The sequence below is a fragment of the Poromitra crassiceps genome, assembly GCF_964638095.1.
Source record: "Poromitra crassiceps genome assembly, chromosome: 8".
Lineage (NCBI taxonomy): Eukaryota > Metazoa > Chordata > Actinopteri > Beryciformes > Melamphaidae > Poromitra > Poromitra crassiceps.
In genome coordinates, this window is record NC_139629.1 from 16,564,930 (window position 1) to 16,583,453 (window position 18,524).

The window sequence follows — 18,524 nt, forward strand, 5'->3', positions numbered from 1 at the left end:
TATTTGTTATCAAAAGGAGATCACATAGAATAGCCCAAATGTGTGCGATTTGATACAGAGATAGTCGTTTTGGGGAATTTTGACAGTTTTTACCACTTTCCCAGAGTCAGAAACTAATAAATGCCTTTAGACAGACTTTTTATGCATTTGGTGCAGTCTGAAGTATGTCAACAGCAACATCAGGCTATCTTGGCTCAATTGTTGAGTGTCTGGGATCAAATAACAGAATCCCATAGGCATCCTGGAATTTAAAGGGGGGGGGGGTGCCTTTTTCCAAGCTTTATCTGGGGGGAGGCCCACAGTCTCAGACTTTGAAAACCCCTGGTCTACAGAAAATGTCTTCACTTCTCCCATTCGCACACATGCACGCAAGCAGTTAATAAATCATTTTGTATTTGACAGCTTCCTATACAAACAGAAACTATAGCCTGCATAACACAGATCAGTAATGGAGTCATCCATTGTAGGACTGCGCAGGAAAACTCCTGGTAGCTTTTGGCGTCTCGGTGCCCCTTCAGTGTCTCTGTGCTCCAACACCACCACAACATTGGGCAACACGGGGGTTATCAGTGCATTTCTTAGGTTACAGCCTGACTGGACAATGCCCTGTCCTTCACGACATCATAAATAAATACATGTAGCCAACCAACTGTAAAACAACATCCACACTACTAGATGGCACTGTTCCATTTAGAGATCCCTTCAATTGCAAGGTGTCCGAGCTGGGAAGATGGCAAGACGGGCAAGAAACTGAGGAGACACGATTGTGATGGAGACTGAATTTACAGCCAGTGAGCACCACACTGACAACACAGTTATTATACGCACTTCAGAAAGAGTATACTGAAAATAATTCTGTATATCTTCAAATATCTTGTGTTCGGAAAATTTTAACATTTTCACTACTTTTTTGTGTTAAATTGAACCTAGCCGGAATTGCAGCTGGTAGGGTGTTCAAAAACAAGGCCATTTGGGTATTTCAACTGGCTTCATTGGCAACTTCTCACTCATGGTGTTTAAATGGGTGTTTCAGGGCACTTGGGATTGTGTTATTTGCAGTGGAAAGATTTGTGTGTCTGTGCATCATTTACAACTGACAATTTTCATCCTTTGCTCAATAAATTAAAAGCGAAGGGAATACTTTGATCCAGAACGAGCTGAAAAGAAATATAATTTCTTTGTTGCCATTTTGCATAGGCCGGCTCATGCTACTTCAACTGAGAAAATGGCAAGTAATGATTAAAACATTCCAAAATGGTATGAGGGTGGAATATAGTAGATAATTCAACGACCAACCAAACTCAGCTTGCATACCATGTCCTTTTCATTGAACACACTATTAAGATGTGCCACCTTCAACACCTGTCACCTTTGGAATACTCAAGATTAAAGAGGATTTAAGTACAATCAGTGTGGAGACTAAAGCATTGGGTCCTTCAGCAAATATCACTCAATACAAGTCTTCAGTTGGCTACGGGTGTTAAAAATTATCCTAGTTTGAAACATCATCACCCCTTTAATATAAAATATACAAATACACCATTTTCCTCTCACACAGAGAATAATTAACACTATGATTTCCAACCCAGGTCCGTAGGTGATGAATGGGAGGTTACAATGGAACCACTGCTCTCTGTATGAAGACGATTTCTCCACCACGTATTCTAAATGTACAGAGACTTGACCCGACCCGACGTGACCAGTGCATTCTTCATATTGAGAATTCTCCCGTCAGCATACAGTAGGTGCGTCAAGCCCTCAGACATATAATAGAACACGCAACTAGGTAAGTCTCGGTACTTGAGAGCGCTCCAATTACAAGGGAGAAATGGAATCATATTATCCAACCAGTTGTCTCCCACATTTATACAAGGTCCAATGACAGGTCTGATGAAAATATATCTCCTCATAAATAGCTGTGTTTGATGAACACAGATGAATCAGGTGATGATGGTCTTCAGTCTACCACACAAGCTTGATTCGATCCCATATTACTATAGCTATAGAATAAATGCACAGCTGTGGTCCTTGTCCTTCTCCCCTGGCCAGCCCACTGCATTTGACCTGGCATGTACCAGCCCAGCGACGCCCTAGTCTCCGTTGGGCCCTGGCGAGCCTCCCGTGTGTCTGGACAGGGCTCCATTGACCTCCAGAAGGCTATTGATTCCCAGATAGCCCAGCAAGATCTCACTGCGGCGGTGGGAAAGGTTCAGGATGTCCTCAGCCAAGCACTGGGCTGTGGTGAAGCGGACCTTGTCGTGGTCAAACATATCCTTAAAGTACTGCTCGAGTTGTTGCTGAAGAGGAGAGGAGAAAGAAATGAATGCCATTTCAAGGTTCCTTATTGTTATAAGAAGCATTGCTGAGGAAGGCTTGTGCCGAAACGTACGTCCACTGATTGATGTCACTGCTGCTACTGAAGGTATTAAAAACCAAAAGGATTTATTTTGAGTGCTGGCTTTTCTGTCTTCTTGTATATTGTTTGCGCCTTGCACCGTAGCTTTTGAAACTTTTTTTGAGAGTGCTCACTTGTCGTGACTAGTAGTCACTGACTTTTTGGACAATCCTTATTGTTATGACAAAAAAAAGTGGTTAAGATTAGAGGTAGGAGGTGAAAGATATTCAGCTCAAGTTGTGCTTGGGCTTGGGGCTTAATGGGTAATGCACTTGCCTTCCAGTCTGAGGACTGGTGTTCGATTCCCAGTCAAAACTACACACATTTTTAACAAGCATTTTTCTTATTTTCCAACATTAGGGTTAGTTTATTTCGGTCCATTCAACAAAACATGACAATACATACAATCATACAATGAGTTGTGGCAAGAAGGGCCGAAAAGGTGTAGGCTGAAGCCGCAGCTTATTTTGCCTACCCTATGTAAATAAAAGAAAATTACAAAAACAAAACATGTTAACGCAGTTTCAATCATGTATTTAACTAAACTGCAGAAAGAATTTTTAGAAAGAAATTTACAAGTGATCGTGCTCATATATAATACATACTACATATATAGATTTATTTTAACATATATATATATACATATACTTCAATATACCATATATACACCATGTTAGACAAGTCAATGCAGTTGTTTCAGGTTAGTAACAAATACATTGGTCCTTGTTTGTTTAATTTGCTTTTGGTTGATCATTGTACAATCTTATCTTCGATTTTATTGGTGGTTGGATTGTTTTTCATAATGTTTTATATTTATTGAGTACCTGAGTTTTAAACATCTTTTTAAATTTGGTGACAGAAGTGCATGTTTTTAATTCTTTGTCCAGGTTGTTCCATAAGTGTACTCCATTTACAGATGTGCATTTGCCTTTAGTGTTGGTCCTTGCCATGGATGTCTTAAAAATACAAGTTCCCCTGAGTGGATATAGCGAGTCTCTGACTGTGAACAGCTCCTGTATGCAAGGTGGAAGTAGGTTGTTATGTGCCTTATAGATTATTACAGCAGTGTGTAGGTTGACCAGATCTTCTAGTTTTAGTGTATTTGTACTGACACTACAGTCACAACACAGTGATTACATCTGTGTTTCAGGAGGATACTAATCTATTTAGCAGCAACTTGAAGTGCTGTCCAACAGTGAGACAAAATAAAAACTTTTTAAGTTGCATAAACTCTCACCTTGAAGATAGTGCACACTTCAGTTAGGTGCTGCCTGGGTCCCAAGAACCCAAAAGCTAAAACTGGGCTCACATGCTCCGATATGGCATAGAAGTGGGAGATAAAACCATCAGGAACCTATGGATGGTAGAAAGTAAGAGATGAAAACGGTCATAATCCATCTGCAAAGATATATAAATGGTACTTTCTGACTAACAAGGAAGCAATAATAATAGTGCTTGCATTTCAAGGCACTCATTTCAAGGCTGACCTTTAAAATAAGGAAGGCTACAGTCCCTTCTTATCTGGTCAATTATTTTAGTTGGGTGTGTGAGACACATAATTATTCCACTAGAGGGAGCCAGAGAGATATGATTCCATACAGGTTTAGAAGCTCTATTAGACAACATTCATTTTTATATACAGCAGGAGGTCTGTGGAACCAGTTACCCACTGTTTGCAAGGAACTGCCCACAGAAACTATTTTGGTTGCAGATTTTTATAGTGTTCATTTAACGATTAATTGAATTTGAGTGTGGATGCGTTGACATGTGTATTGTACTGTTAATTGGGTGATTTGCGGGTGATTTGTTGTGATTTGCCTTGTATGTTTTGTTCTGTTGGGCTTCATAGTAGCTCACTGTCTATTATGTTCCGAAATCCTTACTGTTCCCCTCACCACTCCCTTCTCCCCACCATTCCCCTCCCCACTGCCTATCCCCAGAGGTCCACAATGGAAATAAGCCATTTGGCTTTATTGTGTTTTTAACCTCGATGATTTTTAATTGTATGTATTCCTGTTCTGCAGATGTATGCATAACTTTTTTATAATTGTCAAATAAATCCAATCCAAAGCGCTCAGAACTCACCATAAGAAGACGCCGTTTGGCTTTTAGGACAGACCAGCAGGCAGTAGCGAGAGCCTAAGAGAAACACACAGACACACCTCTGTTATTACAGGAACTGGTTTAGTGGTGGCATGATCAAGGAGTTTGTGCGCGTGCGTCTGTGTGTGTGTGTGTGTGTGTGTGTGTGTGTGTGTGTGTGTGTGTGTGTGTGTGTGTGCGTCTGTGTGTGTGTGTGTAAATTCACCGTCTCTTTAAAGCTGTCCGACAGCCAGCGGTTCCTTAACACAGCCACCACAGATGAAGGAGGGCTCTCTAGATCTTCAAAGGCATCCATCAGGATGAAGTCCAACACGATGTCAAAAAAGTTCATACAAACCACCTGCAGAAGGCGCCGACAGTACATTGTGTCAAACAACGTGATTCTTCTATTTCCGCATGAAAACAATCTTCGTTGCAATTGTGCCATGGGTATGTTGAGTTTTCACAAGGTTTTATTAGAGTATAGCCTACAGTACCTATTATTAGAGTATAGCCTACAGTACCTATTACTAGAGTATAGCCTACAGTACCTATTACTAGAGTATAGCCTACAGTACCTATTATTAGAGTATAGCCTACAGTACCTATTACTAGAGTATAGCCTACAGTACCTATTATTAGAGTATAGCCTACAGTACCTATTATTAGAGTATAGCCTACAGTACCTATTACTAGAGTATAGCCTACAGTACCTATTATTAGAGTATAGCCTACAGTACCTATTACTAGAGTATAGCCTACAGTACCTATTACTAGAGTATAGCCTACAGTACCTATTACTAGAGTATAGCCTACAGTACCTATTACTAGAGTATAGCCTACAGTACCTATTACTAGAGTATAGCCTACAGTACCTATTACTAGAGTATAGCCTACAGTACCTATTATTAGAGTATAGCCTACAGTACCTATTACTAGAGTATAGCCTACAGTACCTATTACTAGAGTATAGCCTACAGTACCTATTACTAGAGTATAGCCTACAGTACCTATTATTAGAGTATAGCCTACGGTACCTATTATTAGAGTATAGCCTACAGTACCTATTACTAGAGTATAGCCTACAGTACCTATTACTAGAGTATAGCCTACAGTACCTATTACTAGAGTATAGCCTAGCCCTACAGTACCTATTATTAGAGTATAGCCTACAGTACCTATTACTAGAGTATAGCCTACAGTACCTATTATTAGAGTATAGCCTACAGTACCTATTATTAGAGTATAGCCTACATTACCTATTACTAGAGTATAGCCTACAGTACCTATTATTAGAGTATAGCCTACAGTACCTATTACTAGAGTATAGCCTACAGTACCTATTATTAGAGTATAGCCTACAGTACCTATTATTAGAGTATAGCCTACAGTACCTATTACTAGAGTATAGCCTACAGTACCTATTATTAGAGTATAGCCTACAGTACCTATTATTAGAGTATAGCCTACAGTACCTATTATTAGAGTATAGCCTACAGTACCTATTATTAGAGTATAGCCTACAGTACCTATTATTAGAGTATAGCCTACAGTACCTATTATTAGAGTATATCCTACAGTGTCTATTATTAGAGTATAGCCTACAGTACCTATTACTAGAGTATAGCCTACAGTACCTATTACTAGAGTATAGCCTACAGTACCTATTATTAGAGTATAGCCTACAGTACCTATTATTAGAGTATAGCCTACAGTACCTATTATTAGAGTATAGCCTACAGTACTTACCTACCTCAGCTCTATTCTCTCTTACATGATCATTCAATGCCTGGTCACAGGAATAATTTAATAACCCTAGTACTCCTTGCTTTAGGTGACATGTACGGTAATCTTAAAAAAATAAAATATTTTTTTGGGGTTTTCCTGAATTAAAAGGGGGAACAATTTCCAATCTGAGGTTGATGCTAAAATTCAGAAGCTAAGTAAAAAAAGTTAAACCACTTACAATTAGACAGTGAACATATTTATCCTACCTAATGAATCCTGTCTGTTTGGGTGTTTAGGTCACATGGGAGAAGATATGATGATCTCAATAGTAACAGTAAGTTGTGCTCACAGCAGCCATGGTGTTTGTTGTGTCAGCGTACAGGTTTCACAACGCAGATAAAGAAAAACAAAAGTCAAATGAGATTTAAAATGAAGAAGAAAGGGCAGAATGATGGCATTTCTCACCCCTCGGCCCTCCAGCTCCATCTTGGTGACGGGCCACGTCTCCTCCCTCTGCGTGTAAAGGAGCATGTCCTCATAGCTCTCCAGGAAGCCTTTGGGACTCTGAGGTAGAGGGGAGAAACAACCGCCAGTTAGTTACAATAATGTCCACACAAACATAACCAAAAATAAGCGAATAACTGAGGATCCAGGTAAGACGTTTGACCTTGTTTGCCTTAACCATTAAGCCTGCAATCATTTGCTTCCCGGTCTCCATGAAGAACGTACGGTGAGTTTCATCCAACAGCAGAACCTGAGCAAAGAAAACAAACAAAAACAATGACATCAACTAAATAAACCACTAAATAACACCATGGCATGAACCCAAACGGCAACTCTCCTCACCCGGTTGCATTATTGTACATGCAGGGACTTCACCCCACTTAGGTGACATAAAGTGGATATAAAAAAGTTAGAAATTGTTATTGCCTCAATGCCTTGAGGTCACACGCTTTCATGTGGGTGTATTAAATTGTTGATTTCAGGTGTAGGCCAATTCGCTTTGTGCATGCCTTGGAATGCGAATACCGTAAATTCCGGACTATAAGCCGCGGCTTTTTTCCCGTTTTTTGGCCCCTGCGGCTTATATAACGGTGCGGCTTATCTATGGATTTTTTCAGAAAAAAAAAAAAAAAATACAAATAAAATCTCTCTTTTTTAGCACTCTTTCTAACTATAAATCCACTTCTGTTTTAATTTCCTCTCTTGCCCTCTTTTCACCACACCGCGGACACTGTGTGCACTGTAAAAATAAACAACGGTGGTGTTGTGTTATGTTGTTTTGTTGAAATGTTACGGTAATACGGTAAATGGGAGCTTCCTCAAACAGCCATCTCTTTCCCGACAATCCCCTCTGTGCGTGACCACTTACATATGGTAATTACGGTAAGCAAACGGCCACTCGCCCAACAACTCCCTCCCCCGACTACCAGGAGAAAATCACAAACTTCGGCGAATTCACACAAAGGAAGATCAAGGAATATTCACAACAAGACGAGCAGTAGAAGCAACACTCTCACTTACCATGGGGAAGGTACGCAGAAATTCACACGACGCAGCTTTCAAGTTGAAAGCAGTCAATCTCGCATTAAAAGAGGGAAACAGAGCAGCCGCGCGTAACCTGGGCATCGATGAGTCAATGGTGAGGCGTTGGACGGTGCAGCAGGAGGAACTGTCTCAGTGCAAGAAGACCAAAAAGTCCTTCAGAGGTCATAAAAGCAGATGGCCCGAACTTGAAGATTCCCTTGAAGATTGGGTGTTGACCCAGAGAGCAGACGGCCGAGGCGTTTCCACGGTGCAGATCCGACTGAAGGCCAAAACAGTCGCCACCGAAATGAAAATTGAACATTTCATAGGTGGCCCATCTTGGTGCTTCCGATTCATGAGACGAAAGGGACTGTCCGTCCGACAACTCCCTCCCGACTACCAGGAGAAAATCACAAACTTCGGCGAATTCACACAAAGGAAGATCACGGAATATTATAGGAGTGTGAAAACATCCACAATCACCAACGGGTTCCAAAACGCTGGACTGCTGCGGGATGAAGAGGATGACGCCGCCACAGCTGGCGCTGAGGGCCGTCAGAGGCTTCAGAGGCTGTTCGATGCCGACAGTGACGAAGAGGAGTTCGTTGGTTTTGAGTGACAATGAAGGAGAGAGAGAGTGGTTGACGAAGCCACCCTGAACCTGTTCGTTTCCGACACTGAAGATGAGGACTTTGGTGGTTTCAGTACGCAGGAAGAAGAGGAAGACGAGGATTAGTGACTTGACTTCTCTGGTTACAGCCGTTTGCTGCACATATAGCCTATTGTTGTGTGATTTTGTCTGGGGATTAGTGACCTGACTTTTGTTTTGTTTTGTTGAAATGTTAATAAATGGGAGCTTCCCCAAACAGCCATCTCTTTCCCGACATTCCTCTCTGTGCACGAACCCTTTCATATGGTAATTAAACATCAAAACACCCGCGGCTTATAGACCGGTGCGGCTTATATAAGAAAAAAATAGTCAATTTTGGTCCCGCGGCTTATATACCGGTGCGCCTTATAGTCCGGAATTTACGGTAGTTAAATGGCTTGAACAGGGAATATTTCATTATTAGTTGCACCTATATGGTCAATTAATTACAAATGTGCGCTTCAATCTGATTTAAATGGGGTATGTCAATATGGCTGGACGGAGGCTTTCGAGCAGGACGATGTGCCTCTGGTTCCCTTTGGGGATGCTGCCAACCCTCTTTTGCCCTTAAGGGCAGAGGTGTCACACCTGCACACTGGTTGAACCACCTACTCAGTCAGGCCTGAGTTGCCGAGATATCTGCAGTCGTGTGAACAGTGAAGATGATCATTATCAGCAATTGCTAGAAACCACAACACACCTGGAATGCTTGTCGCACACAATGAAGCTTGGCGAGGAAGTCTTGGTCACCATAACATTCAAGTAATTCAGTCCTGGTGAAGAGAGAGGGAAGGTGGAAATGGAAACCTTATTGCAATTGAGTAATAGACTGTATAGATTGATAGATAGATTGGCTGCAGAACTCAAGTTAGCATTCTTAGCTACCTTAAGGAGCGATAGATCACTTTGCCTTCCCGGACCTGATTCAGGGCCTCGTCATATAGAGCGGCTTTCCTCAGTGGCTGCACGTCTTCAAGAGACATGGCATCAAACAGCTGCACAGAGGGAGATGCACATTGCTTCATCCACATGTTCACACATGACATTTAATACCTTTGTTTTACTACACATTTATGAGTCAAACAGGGGGCAGCTGTGAATGAATCTGTGAGACATAAAGATGTGCTAGTATGCAGTGGTGTAGTGGTGGCCTGGAGAAGTGAGTAGACTCTTAATTTACACCCAGACTTTTTTAAGCGGCCCATCCAGCAAAGGATAAACGCCTGTGTGATAAAGAGTGACATGTAAGACTACTCTTTCATATTTAATTCACCCAAAAATGGGCCAGTAATATTTGCACATTGTCTCAAACTTCTACCGTTTGACTTCAAAGGAGTAAGGATCATCACACCTGGAGGGGTGTTGGTCATTTCAGATACAGTAACCTCACTACATGGCTCTGACATAGCTCCTCATCACGATCAGGATGCCAGTTACTTTCGTGGCATCAACAACATCTTTAGAATACACTTATATCAGCTTTATTCATTGGTCTGCATCGATTCACCCTGAACTCTGTTGGTCTGTGTCTCCTCTAATATGTGATCCCTGCCTCCATGTGGCTCTGTTAAACAGATCAGTACATGTATTCAGAAGTTACAGGACTGATGGCTGTCTATTTTAAATGACTCCTGTATATTCAGTTGAACTCAAAGAGAATGGGCTTACATGAGAAGGCTATAGATAGTCTGTCAGAGAGGGTAGAGAAAAGGAGATAACCTCTGCGGCTGAGAAGAAGGAATCGTCGGAGGTAACGGTAGTGGCATCGTCATCCTGCAGTCTGTGGGAGCTCTCCACATGAGGCAAGATAAGGGTTCCTTCACTCTCTGCAAGATGAACGTCACAAAAATGTTGACCCTCAGGGCGAGAATTAAAACAATTATGTTTACCTCGGAAGCCTTAATGATAGCTACTTTTGACAACAGATCTAAAATGTATGCCAGCCAGCACTATAATAATAAAAACGCTACTGGACCCTATTTTACCAACTTTTTGTGTCCAAGGCTGCTTTCGTTCCGTTCTGTTGCGCACTCGGGAACGATTGCCCTCCCCGCCCCTCTCCCCCACTGGTCAGCTTTCACATTACAGCATTTCTTCCGCGCTCGGAAACGGAACAGAGTGCACTTGCATCATCAACTATGCCTGGAGTTTATCCTCGCCCGTGTGTTGTCTATGTGGTTCGGAACGGTTGCCTTTCACACTCGCAAGTGTTCTGTGCCCGGGGCACGCCAAAGCGCTCCACAGACCACCTTTTCCAGTGGATCCTGTCACGGTTCCCCGTTGCGTGCCCGGGCGCAGAACGGAACGGAACGCAACGTTCACACTCGTCAAATGTTCCGAAACTGGGGTCAATTTGGGGACAAGTGTGCACGGGAACGGTACCGGGGCGCCAGTGAGAAAGCACCCTAAGAGACTAACCGGGACAATTTTTGAAATTGGTCTAGTATTATTGAGCGAGAGTGCTTCTGCTGACAGGTGCGAAACGGGCTGAAATGTACGTCCACTGACAGGCTCAGGTTCTCTCTCATTCCCACAACAAAGTGTAGTCAATTTCTGGTGTCCCGCCCAAAGAGAACCAAGCACCCTTTTTTCCTCAGTAGGTGAACCCAGGGAGTCCCGTTTACCAAACCAAAGTGCATTCTGAATCTGTTAACACATTATTAAATGCATGTGGCCATCTCAATTGTACTGCTCAAATGCCCATTCATTTTCCATGCTCAGACCCTGCGTGGTGGACCTTATCCACATGCCGGTCGCACAAGCCGCAACTGCATTATGTAACTAAACTGATGATGCCACAGGTGATGCACAGTCAAGTCTGCAAAAAGCGTACACTTTATTTAAATTGCCCAACTCTGCTTGATGTTGTCAACGATCTTTGTTTCCTCTGACACTGGCAGTGTTCCCGACTCACTCAAAGTAGCAGTTATCAATCCACTATCAAAAAAGGTCAGCCTCAATCCTGAAGATCTGGAAAAAAAGAAATGTATCTTCAACTTAAGTAGGAGCTCACTCAGTTTCTCACTCAATATCTATGACCTCCTGCAACCTAGCCTTAGACCAGTCAGCACCACTCAAAGAAAAACACACCACCATTAGCTTCAGAGCAAGGCTCTGTAACAGTCTTCCAGTACTGTTGAGAAAAGAATCAGGCTCAAGCTGCGTTCACACCGACCTATTAAAGTTTTTCGCTGGCATCGAGTTTACATACAAAGTCAATGCAAACGAGCGATTGAGCGTATATTCGCCCGGGAGAAAGATCGCTGGGCGTCCGAGCGACAGAGACAGAGCGATAGGGAGAAAATACGCTCGTCGCCCCAGATGAAATATCCCAACTCGAGTGAAAATACGCTGGCATCAGTCGCTCGCTGTTCAACGCTGATTGGCTGCCGTGTGAGAGCGAGTCAAGGATCACACTGGCTTGGAACAAACCGCTGGTTTATTGTGTGGCAACAAACCGCATTGACAGGCTGACAGCTGACATGAAGTGAAGTCTGTACTACCGGTATGGAGCTTGCGTTAGGAGCACGCTGATAGGCTTAGCTTGTAAACATCTACGGTGGCTCGTAGTGGACAAACATCATGACATTGCGTAACGTTATAGCCCCCACATGTCCGTCAATTTGTGTGCCTGTTGACGAGCGATTTAAACAGAGCGACAGAGCGATTCCAAAGGGTTGAATCAAGCGACAGAGCGAAAAATAAATATATCGGTGTGAACACAGCTTCAGGAACGATTAAGAAATTCTTGTTGGTAGCGCAGCACGTTCCTGTTATTCCCCGACCCTACTCGACTAAAATATCCCAATATCCTCGATGGTCACACTTCTGCCAGGTTCAAGGTAGGGGTGTCAAAATGAATCGTATAATCGAGGCATCGTGATGCGGACATGTGAATCGGATCGAATCGTTGAATCGTTTATGTTTAAATTTCTGTTGACATTCAGATTTTAAAGCACTTTCTAAGTAAAAAAAGAGACTTGATATTTATCTGACTGCTTGTATTAATTGATGAAAAAGTAGCCATGTGCAGTAATAATACAGAAAATTGAGGATTTGATACTTGGAGCTGCGATACTTTGAGCTGTATCCAGATGCATCGTGATGCATTGTGGAATCGAATCGAATCGAATCGTTGACAGATTAATCGTCATCGAATCGTGAGGCCAGTGAAGATTCACAGGCCTAGTTCAAGGTCACTTCAAAGCTCAGCATCTATGAGGGTTCAGTTCAGCATCCTCTGGGAACGCCTGCTCGCTTACCAAAGTCTGCCAGCAGGCTATCTGGTGGGATGCTGCTGCCAAAATCCTCCTGTAGGTGGTACGCTCGGTGTAAAAGTGTCTCCAACTTGTCAGCAAACACTTTGTTGCGGACTTCAACCTATAATGAAGGGGAAGGAACGCAAAATCAGCACACCTTTATCAGGTAAGAACATTGAATCAATTACATTTCTTTCATTTTTGTATTGTTTTCTATTATTGCTATGGACACTGGCAACTGCCACTCTTACAGAAACCATGTCCTATGGTTGGACCTATGGGACACGATAGACAAAAGGTTGTGCACTGGACTCAAACCCACAAAGTCACAAGTACATAGAAAGCCGAATTCCCGCATAAACTACTACTACAGTACTTGGATTGGAAGGTAATTCAAGACTTGCAAAATGTGTTTACTTCCTACATAGCTAAGAAATACATGATGCGTACCGGAGGGATGTCTGCACACGCTGCCCCCTGGAGGACGAGGCTGCTATTGGAGGAGCTGGAGTGGACGTGGTGGCGAATGTTCAGGGCCTGCTCCCACTTCTGCAGAGCCTCCTCAAACAACTCCATCCCTGTTAGCAGGAGGTTAGGCAAAACAGTGATGATGATGATGATGACGATGATGATGATGGAAGGAGGAGGATGAGTAGGAGAGGAGAGAGTAGAAATGCAACAAATATCTTCCATAAATAAAACTATTCTTAATTAAGTAATAATCAGAGGCATTTTCATATAAAATGTGATGTCCAGGAGAATGGACATCAATTTGTTGTTATTTACATGCATGCACTGCGCGGAGGGACGGGGGTTACGCTACGGGGAGAAGGGAAGCCTCTACCCCGGCTGTCACTCATCAGGCAAGACCGCAGCTTCGCTGAACCCCCGCCTCCGGCCTAGCGGAGCCGACGCTGCACACAACTACAAGGGCTTCCCGAGCAGCGGTTTTTTTCTCTCTCAAAACAATTGAAAGCCACCGTCATGTTAAAGCTGAGCAAGGAGATCGATTTTATTTCACCAGAACCGAAGGCAGCAACACAAAAGACTGATGGAAATAACAGAAGAGAAGCTAAGTCCCACTAAACTGGTATCCAGCATTGATAGATACAGTAGACACGATTCTGCCTGACCAATCAGTCGTCTGCAGTGTTTTCACGTCACCGTATGGTACCGGCTGGAACCTCAACAAAGCAGGGACCAAAACTAGCACGACTCAACCCCGACTCAACCCGGGCTTGTCCAGGTTTTTGATCGGTGGAATGAGACAAAAAAGCGAGTCAAGCTGGGCGGGGCCACGCTGATACCAGCGGTGGAAATGGGCCATAAGGGTGTGTTCACACCTGGTCCCTTTCAGCCTTCCAAGTGAGCTCAGACCTCTCAGTCGGTATTTTTTGCACATGTGAACATGCCAAAAGAACTCCGAACCCTCTGAAGTGAACCGAACTCAGACCTCCTCGGGAGGTGGTCTACGGAATTTTATCCCAGCTTTTAGGACACAAAGGGCTTTACTAATTTCTTCAAACCAATTATAATCAGGAATTGTGATCTGGAAAACGCTTCACAAACGTGCATCTGTAACCTTGACGTTAGGACTGATATCATCAGTGGGACACGGGAAGTACCTACCCAATATATAGAGGTTCTCTGCATTTGCATCCTCTACTGCCCCTGGCTCTTCCACCACAGGCTCCGCCTCCCAGGGGGTAGATGGATTGGCTGACTGGTTTGGCGAGATCGGGGCGCGCATCTGTGTGTGTGACACACATACACACACACACACACACACACACACACACACACACACACACACACACACAGTGTGAGGAACTTACAGATGTCAGGCTGTGTGAAGAAGACTTACGGATGTCAGGCTGTGTGAAGAACACTTACAGATGTGAGGCTGTGTGAGGAACTTACAGATGTCAGGCTGTGTGAAGAAGACTTACAGATGTCAGGCTGTGTGAAGAAGACTTACAGATGTGAGGCTGTGTGAGGAACTTACAGATGTCAGGCTGTGTGAGGAACACTTACAGATGTGAGTCTGTGTGAGGAACTTACAGATGTCAGGCTGTGTGAGGAACTTACAGATGTCAGGCTGTGTGAGGAACTTACAGATGTCAGGCTGTGTGAGGAACACTTACAGATGTCAGGCTGTGTGAGGAACACTTACAGATGTGAGGCTGTGTGAAGAACTTACAGATGTCAGGCTGTGTGAAGAACTTACAGATGTCAGGCTGTGTGAGGAACTTACAGATGTCAGGCTGTGTGAGGAACTTACAGATGTCAGGCTGTGTGAGGAACACTTACAGATGTCAGGCTGTGTGAGGAACTTACAGATGTCAGGCTGTGTGAAGAACTTACAGATGTCAGGCTGTGTGAGGAACTTACAGATGTCAGGCTGTGTGAGGAACACTTACAGATGTGAGGCTGTGTGAAGAACTTACAGATGTCAGGCTGTGTGAGGAACTTACAGATGTCAGGCTGTGTGAAGAACACTTACCGATGTCAGGCTGTGTGAGGAACTTACAGATGTGAGGCTGTGTGAAGAACACTTACAGATGTCAGGCTGTGTGAGGAACTCGAGTGTTTACTGGGGGCCAGGGAAGAGATGCCACTCATGGTGTCGTTGCTCCGCATGCTTGGACTCATCATCTGTCGTCCAGGAAATGGACCTGGCACAGACAGAAATGAAAAGCATTCTTTTGTCGGTACATTTCTCAGTAGATATTGAGAGACACACCGGTGTTTTCAACATAAGGCTGGGTGATATTACTTCAACAACCAAAAAGCACAGCCATGAGTTCAACATTTCAGACATTATTTGACCTCTCTTTAATGATGAGGGTCTGCCCGTCTTCATCAGCGCCTCAGGTATTCCCACGGTCTTCTGACCACCCTTCCCTTGTGTCAGCTGCTTCCTCTTCCTCCCCCTCCTTTTCAGGTGATGGGCAGTGAGAGCCAGCGCTACACTCCCCAGCGCTGTGGCAAACAGCACCTTCTTCAGGCTCGGACTCAGCTTTAATTGAGCAAATATGGACTGGAAGAGAGAGAGGCAGAGAGGGTATATGAATGAACACGACATGCAAGTAGCAGGAATGCAAATTTGAATCAATTTCCTTAATCGATTAAATTGCCATGTTAACGATCAATTAATCATGATATAAAAACAGCTTTTTACACCCGTTTTTAGGCCTACTCAACAAGTTAATCAACCAATCAAACTTCCTGCATTAGGCGCTGTCATTGTGCTTGTAGACATGCTGTATTTGAATGAATGAATGAATGAGTTTGTTTATTTAAGACAGTTGTTAAGAATACAAATGAACAGATAAAATCCATACACCGCTATTAAAATTGTCGAGGAATAAAACACAATAAAGTCCATGACTTGTTTCCATTGTGGTCCTCGTTCGTAAAAAACACTCAATGGTCGGCCCAAGACAGAATAAAACAGCACATCAACAATACACACACCACGAACAGAAACCACAAACAACGAAGACAGTTAGAAACTGTCTTGTATTAACATTGTATTACAATGTTTACAATGAATACAGTCTTTTTGGGTGTAATTCTCCTACGCTGGACTTTTTGCCTGCTTGCTTGACTTTCTTCTTCCTCTGTATAAGCGGTGAAAGTGAAATTTCGCTCTTGTGGTGTTAAATCATTTCATTGTCGATAATCGGTTAACAAATGTTTGATCGATCAAATTCTTAACGGCGATAAATCAATTGTTGATTAATCATTAATATCCATAGTTGGTAGCATAAAGAGCCCTCTCAACCATGTATTTGCTTAGTGAACCAGATAACCCCCCCCCCTAGTTACTTATTTCTTTTAGTCTTTAAAACTATAATAACTATATCATTATTGTGAAAATGTACACACAACAGTGACTGAAGCATGTGCTCAGAGATGCAACTCTAACGCCAAACTTAACTGTGCATGTGGATTATTAAAGTGGCTTACCTGCCCAAACGTGGAATAAAGAAACACCGGTATCTCGGCTACGGTCATTGCCAAGGCCTGGGCGATGGACATCCCGTCTACTCGTTTCACTGACATCTCACAAAGGAACGTGCACTGCCCGCAGGCCACAGCTCTCCAAGGCACCTTCACATACACCTTCAAGAGGGCTTCCTCTCTGTCCCGGGACCAGCCAGCACAGGGCCCGCAGTCCAACCGCCTGTCCTCATCCAATTCTGAACGTGTACTCCGCACTATAACTCCAGGGATCAGAACTGGGTTTTTGAGCTTATCTGGAACACAAACCCAACCAGGTGTGCAGGTCTCTCCTTCCTTCAGTGTTGCATTACGTTGCTCAACCCTTGAATGGAAAGGATCAATAAACATTATTTTTGAGTGCATGGTGGCATGTGATCGGCTTGTACTTTGTCACAGAACAATGCTGTTCGCCCCACTGTACAGCTATTGAATGAATTGACATCAGTTCATGGTTTATGTTGGGAAATCAAGATTACATAAACTGTCAAGCACAGTAACTTGATTGTTTGCCAACTACTTACTTAGCTGCTCATGCCTGCTCTGCAGCTAGCGAGCCAGGCTGCCTCACACCAACATGACTAACAGCAGGTGCGGTTTTTAACGTGCAAGGCTGTCCTGGTTATCACCTACAGTAGGTGACCTACTAGCTAGCCAGACAGACAGACAGACAGACAGACAGACAGACAGACAGACAGACAGACAGACAGACAGACAGCAGAATTAGTGTTGATGGTGATTCCATAGGCTGACAGTTGAATGAAAAGTGACTTGAGAGTAACGTTAAGGTGAACTGCATGCTAGCTAGTAAACGTTAGCTTTGCTCTGATATGATAAGTGAGAGCAGGAATCAGGCCTATCCACTTCCTCTGAACTCTAAGTTAAAATATAGCCACTCTGGATCCTGTCTGTGGGGATTTCGTTACATTCTGTCCTGCTGACCAAACAACAGCAGCAGCAGCAGCAGCAGCAAGCAGTGGACTTTACATGATAGCCAGTTAGCAAGCTAGCTAGCTCAGTCTGATCTGTCAACATCACACCACACTAAACATCACACCACACTCCTGGTCGATAAGACAACACAGCGGCTTTGAACTGACAGGGCATGCTATAGAGGCGTTAGTGGGACTATTGTATCAGTGGTAATAGTTATTAATAAAATATCTCACATACCTTGGGCATCCAAAGTGTCGGAGAAGGGCATTCTTCTATCACATTGAAAGCCGCATTTCACACACTAGTTTTTGCTTCAGGGCGGTACTTTGGAAGAATGATGGCACTATCAACCAATGGAGCCCCGAGTTTGTCAGGGCAGCTCATTTTTCGACTAATCGGATACAATATGGGAGTGTCTAGTATGTAAAATCCAATCAGATCGCGATCATAGAACATCATGACTGCACGGGCAAAGATCAGAAATTAAAGCAACAGTTCAGCCAAAATAATGTTACAACTTACAATGTTTTAATGTGAATAAAAATATATAGTTAAAGGTTCCTCTATACATTTAAACAGAGATTTGGCATTTTGGACTATATAGGCTACACAGATTATGTATCACTACAGACTGAGGTCACCTTTCATTGTAACTGCACAGGTTGTGATTCTGGATTCTAGGACCTTTAGGGGGCTCAGCCCCCAAGTGGCGATTCAATAGTCTGTAGGGGCCCTAGGCAAAAATTCCCTGGGGGCCCCTCCATCCTCATCACCATCATTTTATTAATAACCTGACACCAATGAAAAATACATCAATATTATCATTGGAATTCCTCAAGTTCCTAGGACATATTTTATTAGCCTATTCATACATGGTGCAAAGTTAACTTTTTTGTCCACCGGCCAAATGTCTAGTGCAGGGGTCTCAAACTCAAATTACCTG

The 18,524-nt window shown here is 43.3% G+C and overlaps 1 protein-coding gene across 2 annotated transcripts; it reads right to left on the reverse strand.

Annotated features, from left to right (window-relative positions):
- Positions 1-970: 970 nt before the first annotated feature.
- miga2 (mitoguardin 2) lies at positions 971-17,276 on the reverse strand. Of its 2 annotated transcripts, XM_083641559.1 has the most exons (16): positions 17,170-17,276; positions 16,613-16,970; positions 15,470-15,680; positions 15,200-15,315; positions 14,270-14,390; positions 13,091-13,218; positions 12,644-12,761; positions 10,101-10,207; positions 9,267-9,376; positions 9,082-9,154; positions 6,873-6,959; positions 6,671-6,769; positions 4,704-4,838; positions 4,481-4,534; positions 3,633-3,749; positions 971-2,297 (listed from the first exon to the last, which is right to left on the reverse strand). In XM_083641559.1, exons 2-16 carry the CDS (start codon positions 16,706-16,708, stop codon positions 2,091-2,093), a joined length of 1,779 nt encoding a protein of 592 aa, XP_083497685.1. In that variant the 5' UTR covers positions 16,709-16,970; positions 17,170-17,276; the 3' UTR covers positions 971-2,090. The 2 variants fall into 2 exon arrangements, with proteins under 2 accessions (XP_083497685.1, XP_083497686.1); XM_083641560.1 differs by lacking the exon at positions 3,633-3,749.
- Positions 17,277-18,524: the final 1,248 nt, after the last annotated feature.

Excerpts from the sequence above, each read along its gene's own strand:
- miga2 (XM_083641559.1), bottom strand. The coding sequence starts at position 16,708 with ATGTCAGTGAAACGAGTAGACGGGATGTCCATCGCCCAGGCCTTGGCA. Across the intron at positions 12,762-13,090 it reads CGTGTGCAGACATCCCTCCG|GTTGAAGTCCGCAACAAAGT; the intron begins GTACGCATCATG and ends CCTTCATTATAG. Across the intron at positions 6,770-6,872 it reads TAATGGTTAAGGCAAACAAG|AGTCCCAAAGGCTTCCTGGA; the intron begins GTCAAACGTCTT and ends CCTCTACCTCAG.